This window comes from Mustela nigripes, chromosome 2 (genome assembly GCF_022355385.1).
Source record: "Mustela nigripes isolate SB6536 chromosome 2, MUSNIG.SB6536, whole genome shotgun sequence".
Lineage (NCBI taxonomy): Eukaryota > Metazoa > Chordata > Mammalia > Carnivora > Mustelidae > Mustela > Mustela nigripes.
In genome coordinates, this window is record NC_081558.1 from 113,224,519 (window position 1) to 113,238,926 (window position 14,408).

At 40.1% G+C, this 14,408-nt stretch overlaps 1 protein-coding gene across 4 annotated transcripts in view; it reads right to left on the minus strand.

Moving 5' to 3' along the window:
- The window catches only part of YEATS2 (YEATS domain containing 2), a 116,960-nt gene that overhangs the window by 25,698 nt on the left and 76,854 nt on the right, over nucleotides 1-14,408 (minus strand). For all 4 annotated transcript variants that reach the window (XM_059391439.1, XM_059391441.1, XM_059391440.1 and 1 more), the window contains exons 16-19: nucleotides 8,697-8,955; nucleotides 5,962-6,123; nucleotides 4,709-4,860; nucleotides 3,732-3,890 (exon numbers count right to left, since the gene is read on the minus strand). In XM_059391439.1, the coding sequence (XP_059247422.1) occupies nucleotides 3,732-3,890; nucleotides 4,709-4,860; nucleotides 5,962-6,123; nucleotides 8,697-8,955 (732 nt within the window). The remainder of the gene's footprint in view (nucleotides 1-3,731; nucleotides 3,891-4,708; nucleotides 4,861-5,961; nucleotides 6,124-8,696; nucleotides 8,956-14,408) is intronic.

Genomic DNA, 14,408 nt, shown 5'->3' on the forward strand with positions numbered 1-14,408 from the left:
GGCTCAGCGGGTTAAGCCTCTGCCTTCAGCTCAGGTCATGATCTCAGGGTCCTGGGATCGAGTCCCGAATCGGGCTCTCTGCTCAGCGGGGAGCCTGCTTCCCCCCCTCCATCTCTCTCTGCCTGCCTCTCTGCCTACTTGTGATCTCTCTATCAAATAAATAAATAAAATCTTAAAAAAAAATAAGAAAGAATAAACATATGATACACATATGGATAAATCTCAAAAACATGTTAGAACAACAGAAAATGGACATAAAAGAATATATACTATATAGTTTTACTGACATGAAGTTCAGAAACAGAGATTAGCTCATCTATGGTGACAGAAATAGAAAAATGATGACTGAAAGCGAAATAAGGGTACACTTTAGAGTGATGGAAATGTTCTGTATCTTGACTGGGATAGTGCTTGCATGATTTTACACACTGGTCAACACTCACTTAACAGTACACTTACGATCTGTGCACTGCTCTATGTAAATAATGTTTATTAAAAAGCAACGATAATTGTTCTGCTGTAGCCAAACAGGGAGAATGCCACTACACTGGCTGCAACCATAAGCAGGTAAGAAAAAATAAGCTAAGATTTTAAAGAACTGCCTGAAGAATTCTGGGACCTCATATCTGTTTAAATACTAAGCACACATGACCAAAGGGAAATTAGTACTCAAAGAAACCAAACACTAGAAATATGAGAAGATCAGTGATCAAGAAAAAAAGGGGAAGATGCATAACTACCATAATCAAGAATGAAAGGGAGGGGTGCCTGGGTGGCTCAGTTGGTTATGAATCTTTTTTTTTTTTTAAGATTTTATTTATTTATTTGACAGACAGAGATCACAAGTAGGCAGAGAGGCACGCAGAGAGAGAGGGGGGGAGGCAGGCTCCCCATCGAGCAGAGAGCCTGATGTGGGGCTTAATCCCAGGACCCTGGGATCATGACCTGAGCCAAAAGCAGAGGCTTAACCCACTGAGCCACCCAGTCGCCCCTGCATATGACTCTTGAGTTCAGCTCAGGTCATGATCTCAGGGTTGTGAGATCGAGCCCCGCAGCAGGCTGGCCCCATGCTGGGTGTGGAGCCTGCTTAAGATGCTCTCTCTTCCTCTGCCTCTCCCTGCAACCCCCCAATCCCCACTCAGGCACTCTTGCTCTAAAAAGAAAGAAAAGAAAATAATATAAAAAGGGGGCCATCCAAATATTTTACAGACATTAAAAGGATAACAAAGGAAAATTAGGAACAATTTTTTTTTTTAAAGATTTTATTTATTTATTTGACAGAGAGAGATCACAAGTAGGCAGAAAGAGAGAGAGGAGGAAGCAGGCTCCCTGCTGAGCAGAGAGTCCGATGCGGGACTCGATCCCAGGACCCTGAGATCATGACCTGAGCCGAAGGCAGCGGCTTAACCCACTGAGCCACCCAGGCGCCCAGGAACAATTTTATTCTAGTAAATTCAACCACTTAGATGAAATGGACACATTTCCTTGAAGCTGTAACTTATCAAACCTCCCTCAAGATGAAACAAATAACCTGAATAGTCCTGTATCCAGTAAATAAATTGAAATTGTAGTTAAAAACCTTCCCAATTAACATGACTCCAGGCCATTATGGCTTCACTGGTGTACTCAAGTCAAGAAACAATACCAAATCTACATAAAATCTTTGCAAAAAAGTGAATAGGAGAGAAAAGTTCCTAACTCATTTTAGGAGGTCAGCATCACTCTATTATCAAAACCAGACAAGAATTATGAAGAGAACCATGGACCAATAACCCTTACAGAAATTCTAAACAAAATTTTATGAAATGAAATCCAACAATACCTTCAAACAAGGTAACATGTCAAAACCAAATGGGTTTTCAAGGGCTACAGGGCTAGTTTAACACTTTTTAAAAACTTTCATGTTTTTTAAGTAATCTCTATGCCCAATGTAGGGCTCGAACTCATGACCCTGAGATCAAGAGTCACATGCTCCACCAGCTGAGCCAGACAAGCACCCCTTGGTTTAACATCTTAAAAATTAATGTAATTCACCATGTTAACAAAAAAAGAAAAACCATACAATCTTCTCAACAAACACAGAAAAAAATGCAATATCCACATTCCATGCTTTGAGAGCTACTGATTTAGACACAGAGGAAATGCACTATTTTTTTGATAAATGTTATCTTACTGCCGACATCCTTCCAAACCTTGTTTGCTTCATTTGGTAAATTTCTGAGATTTAGATATAGATTCTCTGGCAGGTAATTATGACATCCCTCACCCAGCTAAAATTCCCTGTCATTGTTCTTTGGCTTATATAAATAACTCTACAGAAACAGGTACCAAAACCCCTACAGCATTTACTTTTTTTTTTTTTTAAGATTTTATTTATTTATTTGACAGACAGAGATCACAAGTAGGCAGAGAGGCAGGCAGAGAGAGAGGGAGAAACAGGTTCCCTGCTGAGCAGAGAGCCCAACACGGGGCTTGATCCCAGCACCTGAGATCATGACCTGAGCCAAAGGCAGAGGCTTTAACCCACTGAGCCATCCAGGCGCCCCAAGCATTTACTTTTTTTTTTACAACTAGCCCTTGAACAACAGGGCTTTGAGCTACACATGTCCACTTACATGTGGGGTTTTTTAAACTGTCATTTTAAGAAGGCTCCCTGCCCAACGTGGGACTTGAACTCACAACCCTGATATCAAGAGTCAGATACTCTACTGACTAAGCCTGTCAGGTAGGTGCCCCAGTGGGTTTGTTTGTTTGTTTTAATAAATACATTATAGTTCTGTAAATATTCCTTCTTCCTTGAGATTGTTTTTAAGATTATATTTATTTACTTGACAGAGAAAATAACAGCAAGAGAGGGAACACAGGCAGAGGGAGTGGGAGAGGGAGAAACAGGCTTCCCAACGAGCAGAGAGCCCGATGTGGGGCTCATCCCAGGACCCTGGGATCATGACCTGAGCCAAAGGCAGACGTTTAAAGACTAAGCCACGCAGGTGCTCCTTAAAAGAAATGACTTTTTAGTAACATTTTCTTTTCCCTAGCTTATTTGATTGTCAGAATGGAGTATATAATACATACAATGTACAAAATGTGTGTTAATCGACCATGTTTTCAGTAAGGCTCCCGGTCAATGGTAGGCTATTAACAGTGGGGGAAGTCTAGTTATATGTGAATTTTCCACTGCATGAGAGGTTGGCGCCCCAACGCCCACATTGAGCAAGGGTCAAGTGTATAAGGATATTGTGGCTGTCATCACCTATTACACATTTAGAATCTCCTATATATGTCTGATCTCGGAAGCTAAGCAGGGTCGGGCCTGGTTAGTACTTGGATGGGAGAATCTCCTAAATATGAAGTTCCCCCAGAGAAATTTTTAGAATGAGGTATTAAGAAAATTTTATTTCTTTTGGGAAATATTACGTAGGGTTGTTTTTTTTTGTTGTTGTTGTTTTTGCCTCTCACAAATAGTGTGAATTTTATAACTGATCATGCTTTTGATTTACTTTGGTAAATATTATACAGGACATAACTATCTGCATATCTAAGAACTCTCTGGCCTTATCTTCTCATTCTACTTAAATTTCCCCAAATCTCAAGATTTTATCCTTATTTTTCTATTCTATTTTATTGTTCATTTTCTCATGCAACCTTAATTTCTTTGTGGAAAGAGATAAGCTGTAAACATTTAAATAAACACCATCACCAGCCTGTATTTGGGGAATATGAATATTTACCTGGGTAAACAAAGTGGTTTTTTGTCCAGAGATGACTTTTAATGTTTGTTGTCCTTGTGCAGAAGATGTGCTGACTCCCAGTGTTCCTTGGACCACTGACCCAGTAGTCAGCTGTTTTCCAGATGTCTGGGGTGATGGCTGACCAACTAAAAATGTACCCTAAGTTAGAAACAAATAAAGAACTACTCAGTAATTTGTGAAGTTCAAATGACTTACCCTCTTTAAATCACAAGGTCTCATGATACAAGCTACAGTGCCCCCCCTTCAATTCTGCAACTCAGCCAAAATAACTGAAAAGAACAGCTCTGTTCTCGATGTCACCAGCAATAGCTATCCCCACTTCTGAAACTTGGCACAGGAGTTACGGAGGAGGCTGCTGGAAATGCAAGCTCTACAACCTCGTCCATAATTTTGAGTTATTCAGGCTGATAACTACCCACCCTTCTCAATACGAACATCTAGACCAAAACCCCACGACCTTCCTTAGAAAGGAGTCAAGACTAAAAGGAGCAAGGGGAAAGAAGGTAGAAATTTGTTCCTAATCATGAATCCAGCCTAACTCCAAATGCCAAAACCTGATGGTATCTTTTTGGTTACTCTTTTCCAACAGAAAAATTTCAACTGCCTATTAACACTATTAATTACCTCACGGATTTAGGAAGCAACAATCTTTAAGTCCGAAAGCTCTAGCTTTAAGTCCAAATTCAAAGACTGGTTTAGCAGAGAGATCTTGGAAAAGTTACTTAAGTCTTTCTGTATCTCCATGTCCCCTTCTCTCAAAACAAAACAAGCCCCAAATAATACAGATTTATAACATGACTAAAATGTTAGTACTGACTCCTGGTTCCAGAGATGTAAAGATAAATCCACTATAACTAAAGGTTTCAGTTATGTAAAGGTTCCAGAGATGTAAAGATAAATCCACTATAACTAAATAACGAAATGATTTGAAAGACACTGGTCACAAATGTTCCGACCTGAGGAGTCTGCTTCAGGATGTAAGATGTGTAAGTCAGGTGCTGGGAGATCCCTCCTGGGCCAGCGGGGCTCTGGGTCCCTCCTGTGCCACCGCCACTGCCACCGCCTCCCCCACCGCCGCCACTACCTGCAGCTGAGCCAGACTGGAGGTCTGAAAATACAACAAAATGACAGCAACATCATAAGAAATAGTAAGATGACCCCAGAGAGACATTTCCTTTACAGCAAGATTCCTTCCCGTTCCTATTTTCTCCTGGCTTTTTGTGGTAATATACCTATTCTGTGAGATGGGTAAGGAGAATGCCGGAGAATTAAGGACTGAAATGGATTTCCTTGCGACTGAAGGACAGCTGACTAGTTCAGCAATCCATACAGTGAAGAACTTGAACTTTCTGGGTGAGATATGTAAGAAAAGGACAATGTGAGGATTCCGTAGTTCACCTAGAAAGGCACCTTGCTTAGGGAGGACGGAGCAATTCCAGGGTGAGAGAACAGAAATTACCCATTACAGTCAGTAAACAACATGGTGACTCGCTCACAGGCTACATTTGGCAATGGCAGCTCGTTTCTCGTGAACCTAACTGCTATACCAATTATACTTCTGATTCAGAGGGAAATAATTCCCTTTACCCTTTCCTTTCCAACACTACCCAAACTGTTTTTCTGTATAGGTCAAAGCAAAAGTTTGTTAAGTCTAGATAAACCACCTAATTTCCTTGGGGTTTTGAGGCTTATACACTAAGGCTGACCCTGTATGTCTCTTTCCATCTTCAAACCTGGCAAACTTAAGGTGCACATCTGAGTAACAGTAGGCAGAGACACTTATTTCCACTCCTACTCCTATCCCCTCCAAAATAAATGACACAGGCTTCCAGCTACCATCTCCCTGGGTATCCCAGGTTTTTAGATACCACTGAAAAGAACTCTGTAGTTTATAGTTCACACGGACAGCTTTCTCCCAGCGCAGGCTCAGGAGCCATCCCACTCTCGTGCGATTTGTTCTGAGCCCAAACTCTGAACCTAACTGCTATAATGGAAAATATAACAGTGTTGCCTCCTAGGACTATGATCACTTAGACCCACTTCTAGTTAAGTTATGTGTAAGTTTTAAATCCACGCAGGCAAATACTACCATCATACCACCACAGAGAGCTAGGGAAACACGTCCTGAAACAGGTAAGAGGTGCCCTCGGGTGGAAGAGATGAACATACCCAGAGACCCAAGAACCAAATGATTTAATGACGGACTGACTAGCATTGTTGGTAGCTCGCAGGATGGCTCCTTGAGGGATCAGCAGCAATTTCCCTTTTCCTGAAGGGTTCTTGCTGTTCGTTGTAAGGTAGAGTTTAGTGCCAGGAGGCAAATTTGCCAAGTTGGCCAAATTAGTGGCTGGTAGCTGCAATGTTGCCATTACTAAAATGGTAAAGGGAAAAAAGAAAAAAAAATTAAGAGGAAAAAACAGTAAGTAAGACAAATTAGAACTGAGGGCAATGCTACTATTAAAATTAAAAATACAGAATAATAAAACACTTATTTAAAAAACACAAATAGTAAACTGCACAGTTTTCTTAGATACATAATACTTAAAAGGCTGATATTCTTAAATATCTTGCTAATTAAAAAATAACTTATGTATAAGAAGAGTTTGCTATAAATTACAAAAGAAATTTGTATTTGTACATAAACAGGATGACCATATGTCCCAGTTTGCCCAGAACAGTTCCAGTTTACACCTGTGTCCCATTTCCACACCTATGTCCTAATCATTATGAACAGTGACTCTTTTTACTCTCAAAAGTACTATGGCTTAGACAATCAAAGAAATAATAACGTTATTTGTAGATGAATACATATTTCCTCCTGAAATCTGTTTAATACCCCTTTAACTAATTTTTAATAATGAAGGAATCTGTGGATTTGAAACAAGACTTCTAACCTCTCTCACTTTCTAAGAACTAAAAAAACGCCACAGTCAACAACTGGCACATATAATATGAAATGATCGTTCACCTTTTTAAAATCTCACTTATGTTGTTTCTCTCTTAGAATTCACTTTTCATGCATACGGTTGTAAACCTCTAAATGTGACTCTTCAGTGAAAACGTACACATCAAAATTTCTACAGCGACTCTGAATTCAAATCTCCATGAAATGAAGCCTACAGACTGACGTCAGTCACCGCAGGCAAAGGACTCTCAGAGACCCCCAGCCTGCAACCCGAGTCCTCTTTCTCGTGACCACTTCACAGCGCAAGCATGGGGAAGCAAGCACCCTGGAAGCTGCCCCAGAACAGTAGAGACTGACTAAAATCTGAGAGCCAGCCTTCTCTACTACTGCCACATCTCATCCCAGCTCACACCACCGTACATTTGAACAGTGTCCAGCAAACCTCTCTGGTCAGTCGCCAGCACCTGGAGTCCAGCCCACACTGCTCTGCATTCCTGATCTGAACCCACCTCCTCAGCACTTCCTCCTCCCTGACCCAGCTCTTTCACCGCGCCCTCAGGAATTCCTGCTCTGGTCATGATGCCCTCTAGACCCTCGACCTCTTTGAACATTAGCTCTTTTTGTGGTAATTAAACACTGAGTCCTCTGAAGACACAGGACTTCCCCAGCAGCCCCCTTAGCTTACCGATGTTTTTTTACTCTTACCTCAGTGTCTGAGGGCCATGACTAGGGGAGGCACCTTTGTGCTCTCCAGTGTGGCTTCCAGACCACCACCACCCTTCATTCTGGAAGAAAACCTAATGGTTCCTGTGAGGCTCATGCCTGGCTCTACCACCTACCTTACCCTTCTCTGTTATTTACTGAACTCCCAGCAACTTCCCCTCACTTGCTGAGGACTGACTCCTGGCTCAGCCTTGCTCGAATGCCAACGATGGTCATCCTCAGCGAGAGCACGGTAAGTGACTTGTTTAATTCTCCCGCTTCTCAGGCACTTCATTTTCTAAACTCCAGAGATCACTTCTTCCAACCCATCTGAAGCACTCATTTTTTTTTTTTTTAAGATTTTATTTATTTATTTGACAGAGAGAGATCATAAGCAGGCAGAGAGGCAGGCAGAGAGAGAGAGGAGGGAGCAGACTCCCTGCTGAGCAGAGAGCCCGATGCGGGACTCGATCCCAGGACCCTGAGATCATGACCTGAGCCGAAGGCAGCGGCTTAACCCACTGAGCCACCCAGGCACCCTGAAGCACTCATTTTTAATGCCACGAATGGACTCTGTCATCACCAATTCATCACCTCTGAATTCTTTTATTTTGGACATCCATTACCTTCTTTTTCTTTTTTCTTCTGAATCTATTTTATTTTTTTGCATAAAGTTGATTCTGGTTATTCTTTCCATTTATTACTTAGTTTCTATATTTTCTTTTTAAATTTTTTTTCAAGAATAATTAACAAATAGCTGAGTAGCAGGTATACAAGATAATGATTCAGACATCACTGCCTTCTGTTCTTCTGACTCACTGCAACAACTCTTTAGCTTCATCATGACCCTCAAAAATTGGTAAATGTATCTAATGTCTTAGGTATATTTTTTCATGCCCTCAGAGAAACAACACATCAAGGCTTCAAACACATGCAAGGTGTTTAAACCTATTTAGTAGAGAATACATTAGTCAAGTATCTCAAAATGCTGCTGACAAATGACCACCCCAAGATTTTAAGTCTGAATACAATCCAAAGTAGAGATACGGTCAAATGAAAATTATCCTTCAGACCTGAAAGCAGTTAGCAAGAAATACCCTCTGTTTTTATTTCTCTTGCTAACACACACACACACACACACACACACACACACACACCCCTTAAAATAAACCACTTACAGACCTCTATGTAAAATGTTACCTGAAAAAGGTTAACATGTTTTTATATACTGGTTATAGCATCAACCTAACAGGTTTTCTCAGAACTAAATAAACCACTAGCAAAGAACAGTCCAGAAACAGCTGCAGCTGAAAGGACCCCCAAAGAGCATCAGTTACCTGAACCCTGGGATCCAGTCTTCTGAGGGCCGGCAGCAGTGACCTGAGCCTTGGTTAAGGCTTGCACTGGCTGAGCAACAATGGTTCCTCCACCTCCACTCACAATTGCTTTGGCAACTCCTTGTGTCACGACTTGCTTTGGCCCAACTGCTTTGGCAACAGAAGAGCTGGCCTTGGCTACAAGGATTTGGCCACCACTGATTGCCACAGCCTGTTTCACTGTTGAAGGTAAAGAAGACCCAACTGGCACCCCAACAACCTGTTGAAGATAGAGAAGAATACACCAGTGCTGCTTCTCAGTTCTTTCAAGGGCTCTTAGAACAGAACAGTCACTCTATTCTAGCAAAGAACAAAGCAAAGCCCTAGGTATAACATATGGAGTCTAATTTAATCGTCTAGGAATGCCAATGATAGTTGTGAACGATATTTATTATATTTTAGATATTATTACAGTAGAAGGCTATAGTTTTTGTCTTAGCCCCAGCTACTAGATAGAACTTATTTTATATGTTTTTTTTTTAAAAACTTAGAAAGTACAGAAATACAAAGATAAAACTTCTACTTATCTAGAAATAACCTCTTATTCTTTCATTTTATTTATTTAAGTAAACTCCATCCCCAAGGTGGGGCTTGAACTCATGACCCCAAGATCAGGAGTTGCAAGCTCTACCCAACTGAGCTAACCAGGCACCCCCAGAAATAACTTAGTATTTTTAATATGTTTGCTTCCAATTTTTTAATGTACATTTTAAAACACAGATTAGAATTACATGTAGAGTTTTATAATTTTTAAATTTAACATCATATTACAAGCACTTTCCAATGTTACTATTTTTCAAACACATTTTTAGATGGCCAAATATATTAGAACAGATATACCATAATCTATGCAAACATTCACTACTGTGTGGATATCCAGGTAATTTTAAACTTCACATTAAGAAAAACTACAATAGGGGCCCCAGGGTGGCTCAGTGGGTTAAGCCTCTGTCTTCGGCTCAGGTCATAATCTCAGGGTCCTGGGATCGAGCCCGTGTAGGATTCCCGCTCAGCAGGGAGTTTGCTTCTCCCTCTCCCTCTACCCCTCTCTGTTTATGCATGTTCTCTCCCAAATAGATAAATAAAATCTTAAAAAAAAACAAACTGTGCAATAGACATTTTCATATATGAACTAGAAACTCTACTATTCACCATTCTTTTAAAGATCACCTCTTTCAGTAACCACTCCTATATTACCCCATCTGAAACGCTATTTCTTCATCTCTGGAAGTTCTAATGATTCACATCATTTGTTAAATAGTAAAACACGTGACACTTCTTCCAACGAATTTTCAAGAAAAATTATCTTTTTCTACATAATTCTAATTTTTCCTTTCCTTAAAGGTAAATATTTGGTTAAAAAAGAAGTCTGGAGGGGGGCGCCTGGGTGGCTCAGTGGGTTAAAGCCTCTGCCTTCAGCTCAGGTCATGATCCCAGGGTCCTGGGATCGAGCCCCACATCAGGCTCTCTGCTTGGCAGGGAGCCTGCTTCCTCCTCTCTCTGACTGCCTCTCTGCCTACTTGTAATCCTGTCTGTCAAATAAATAAATAAAATCTTAAAAAAAAAAAAAGAAGAAGAAGAAGAAAAAGAAGTCTAGGAGTGCCTGGGTGGCTCCGTCAGTTAAGTGGCCAACTCCTGATTTGGATGAGGTCGTGATCTCAGGGTCATGGGTGCAGGCCACGTAGGCTCTGTGCTTCGCTGGAAGTCTGCTTCTCTTCCTCTCCTTCTGCTCCTCCCCCACTAGGTGTACGTGCATGTGTGCTCTAAAATAATTCAATAAATCTTTTTAAAAAGGGGGATAGGGGCACGCCTGGGTGGCTCAGTCGATTAAGCGTCTGCTTTAGTTTGGGTCATGGTCCCGGGGTCCTGGGATCCAGCCCCACGTCAGGCTCCCTGCTCAGCGGGATGTCTGTTTCTCCCTCTAACCCTCTTGTGCTCTCTCTATTAAATAAAATCTTTAAAAAGGAATCTTAAAAAAAAAAGACCCCAATACCCAAATTATGCAAGCTGGAAATATCTGGTTCTGAAGGTATTATAAAGAGAACCCTTTCAAGTAAGAAAATACTATAGAACTCTTTTAAAAGTCAATAGTAGGTTGTTAAATTAGAAGAAAATTTAATTAATGGCAAACTGGGAGAGTGTTTCCCACTGCGCTCAGTTATTTCATAAAAAGAACTTCTCACCAGAAACTAGATGAAAAGACTTTTATAACATTAAAAGAATACCAAAAGATCTACTTTCTAAAAGTGAAAATGATAAAGTATCAGTACTTTTCACCCATCAGATTGGAGGAAAAAATTTAGAAGACTGTTAACACCAAGAAATGGCTGGAGGGTATGGGGAAACAGGAACATTTGTTCACTGCTAAAGAAAAGTAATCTGGGGGCGCCAAGGTGGCTCAGTGGGCTAAAGCCTCTGCTTTTGGCTCAGGTCGTGACCCCAGGGTCCTGGGATCGAGCCCCATACCGGGTTCTCTGCTCAGCAGGGAGGCTGTTTCACCCTCTCTCTCTCTGTCTGCCTCTCTGCCTACTTGTGATCTCTGTCAAATAAATAAATAAAATCTTTAAAAAAAAAAAAAAAAAAGGCAAAGTAATCTGTACAGCCACTCCAGAGAGGTACCGCATATCTACTGACACTGAAAATTCACATATCCCATGTTGTAACAATTCCTCTTTTAGAAACATGTCCTAGAGAAACCCGAGACATGTGCTCAAGGGAACATGTACAGAAGGCCCAAGGTAGCATTATTTATAATTATAGAAAATTGTCAGCAAACTTAATGCCTACAACATGGAACAACATGCTTAATGCCTACAGGTAGAGGAATGTATACACTGGTATAAGACAGATAGTGGACTAGCACACATTAGTAAAAATGAATGCACTAGAACTATATATATCAGCATCAAAAAACTCTGACAGTACATATACTGAAAGGGGAGATGCAGAAAAATATGAGTATAAATATCTTTCATGTAAATCTTCAAAACACACAACATTACATGTTATTTATGGCTGTGGATTTATGCAGTAAACGTATGAATTGGAATGCTACACATCCAAATTCATGATAGTGTTGCTTTTGGGAAGAACAAAGTAGACTTCAACTTTGTCGTGTTTTATTTGGGGAAAATATGAGATGAAATAAATACAGACATGTTAACTTTGGGTGGAAGATATATGAGCACTGATTATATTATTCTCTGTATTTTACTTTATAATATTTCTAAATTAAAAATAACAGGATTGGGGCACCTAGGTGGCTCAGTGGGTTAAGCCTTTGTCTTTGGCTCAGGTCATGATCTCAGGATCCTGGGATCGAGCCCCACATTGGACTCTCTGCTCAGCCTGCTTCCCCCTCTCTCTCTGCCTCTCTGCCTAATTGTGATTTCTGTCAAATAAATAAATAAAATCTTAAAAAAAAAATAACAGGATTAGCAATGTTAATTATAATATGATTACCTAAGAAATAGAACAAAATGACAAAACATATACAATTGATGAATGGAACTTTTCAGTTAAATAACTACTAAATCATACATGGTTTCTTTGCAAAGATGTAAATACAGTAAAATACATTTGCATGTACTTGGATGCTACAGTTGATATAAAGAAAATAGTCTCCTAATCAACTGTTATAAACTATAGTGTAACAAAGAAGAAAAAGCACAGGATTTTGTAAGCAGTCGGACTTGGTTTCCCAGTTTTGTTCCACTGGTTGGTAGCTGGGTAAGTTATTTAATGTTTCTGAGCTTTAGCCTTAAACACCTCATCTATCAAATATGGATAATATTTATCTCATAAGATATGAGGTACACAGTAAACGACAGCTGCTGCAGCCCAAGACACTTGTTATCATTAACCAAACAACAGTAATCCATGAGGTTACATGGAGACGCAAAGGATGGAGAGCGCCAAATGGATCCACAGTTGGCGAGGGCAGAGGACCTTCATTCCTTGATTCATTTAGTCAAATGGAAATTAAAGTATATAACATCCAGTATCTGCTTTAAAATATCCTAGGAAGAGAAGTAAGATTAGCAAAATGCTGATAATTACTGAAACTGTGTAATGGGCATATAGGGTTCATTGTAATAGCCTCTTACTTTTACATAAGTTTAAGGAAGGAGAGAAAGAAAGAAAAAGACTCAAAGAACCAATGGGGGAAAAAAGCACCAGAGTGGAAAAGAAAATCTCCCACTCTCTGGCTTAAAACAATCCCTTAGGATGATCCAAATCTATTTTGACTGTATGAGCCTTACTCCGCAGGCAACATGGAATGTTGCTGTGGCCACAGAGTGGCAGAGAAACTCTTACTAATCAAGAACTTTGCCCTGCATCAGGCTCCCTCCTGGGTGTGGAGCCTACTGAAGATTCTCTCTGGGTCTCCCCCTCCCCAGCCCTCTGCTCTCTCTCTCTCTCTGTCAAAACAAACACTTTTCTATGTACTTATGGAAAAAATGTTTCTTAATGTAGAAAAACATTTTTGGGTAATGACAGAAAGTGCCAGTTGAACCCTGATGTCCATTTGTTTTTTCTCTCACAGTAAGAGAGCCCCCAGTTTTCAAATAGGGACATGGCCACATAGAACATTTCTCAGCCTAGTGCTGGTCATTTCATTTCTGGCTAGAAGGATAGGAAGAGAAGTGATAAGTGCAACCTTTGGGTTATGGCTTCTCACCCCCCCTTTTCTCTTCGTGCTAGCCAAAAATGTGAACATGCTGGCATGAAATGAAACAGCTATCGTAGCCCATAAGCTAAGAACCAAATTTTGAGAATGGCAGAACAAAATGGAATCTAGATTCTTGATGACTGTGAAGCCAACATACTTGAACAGCCTACTGGTCTTTTATGTGTGAGAAGAAGAAAAAAAAACTTATTTAAGTTTTATGGGCTTTGGATTTCTCTATTATAGTAGTCAAACTTTTTTCTGAGATTAGAGTCTTCATGTTTTCTAAATATATCAAACTAAATAATTCATTGCATAAGCTATATTATACAATTTATTTTCATGTTCCTAAGCCAACAGAGAAAGCAAAAAAAAATCTTAAAGGAAAATACATATGGATTGGACTATTTTCTTTTCCAAAATTCCATGCATCTTAAATTGCTTTTTCTACCTTGTACCAAGCTCTATCCTCACTCACCTGCTATTAAAACTTCCAGAATATGACATATTTAATCTCTCCACAAGCTAAATAAAATGTGGTGTCCCAAACTGGCCACAGGAGGGCAGTTTTCATTAGCAGAGCTTATCCAGCACAGCATACCACTCACAAGATTAACCCCACCTCCTGTCTGAAAAAAAGGGAGGAGGAAGTCTGGCATTTACTGGGGAAAATCCTACGCACAGCTGTCTATGGACAGCGTAAGGAAGACTCTTAAGTAGGACACTACAACCCCAAATTAGTTTTTCTTTTCTTAACAAGACAACATTTTAGCCTAGAACCTGAACTCTTCCCATTCCACACCACTTCTCTCTGCATTCCTAATTTTCTTCTAGTTTCACAAAACAGATACCCTCTGTTCTCTATTATTTTAAATACTTCCCTTTGACTCACGCTTTGATTCAGTGTTTTTGTTTGTGCCCTGTCCAGACTTTTGCAAGTCAAAATTTACTTTAACAACCAGAAAAGGAGGATTATATGTGTGTAACTTTTCCTCCAGACACTG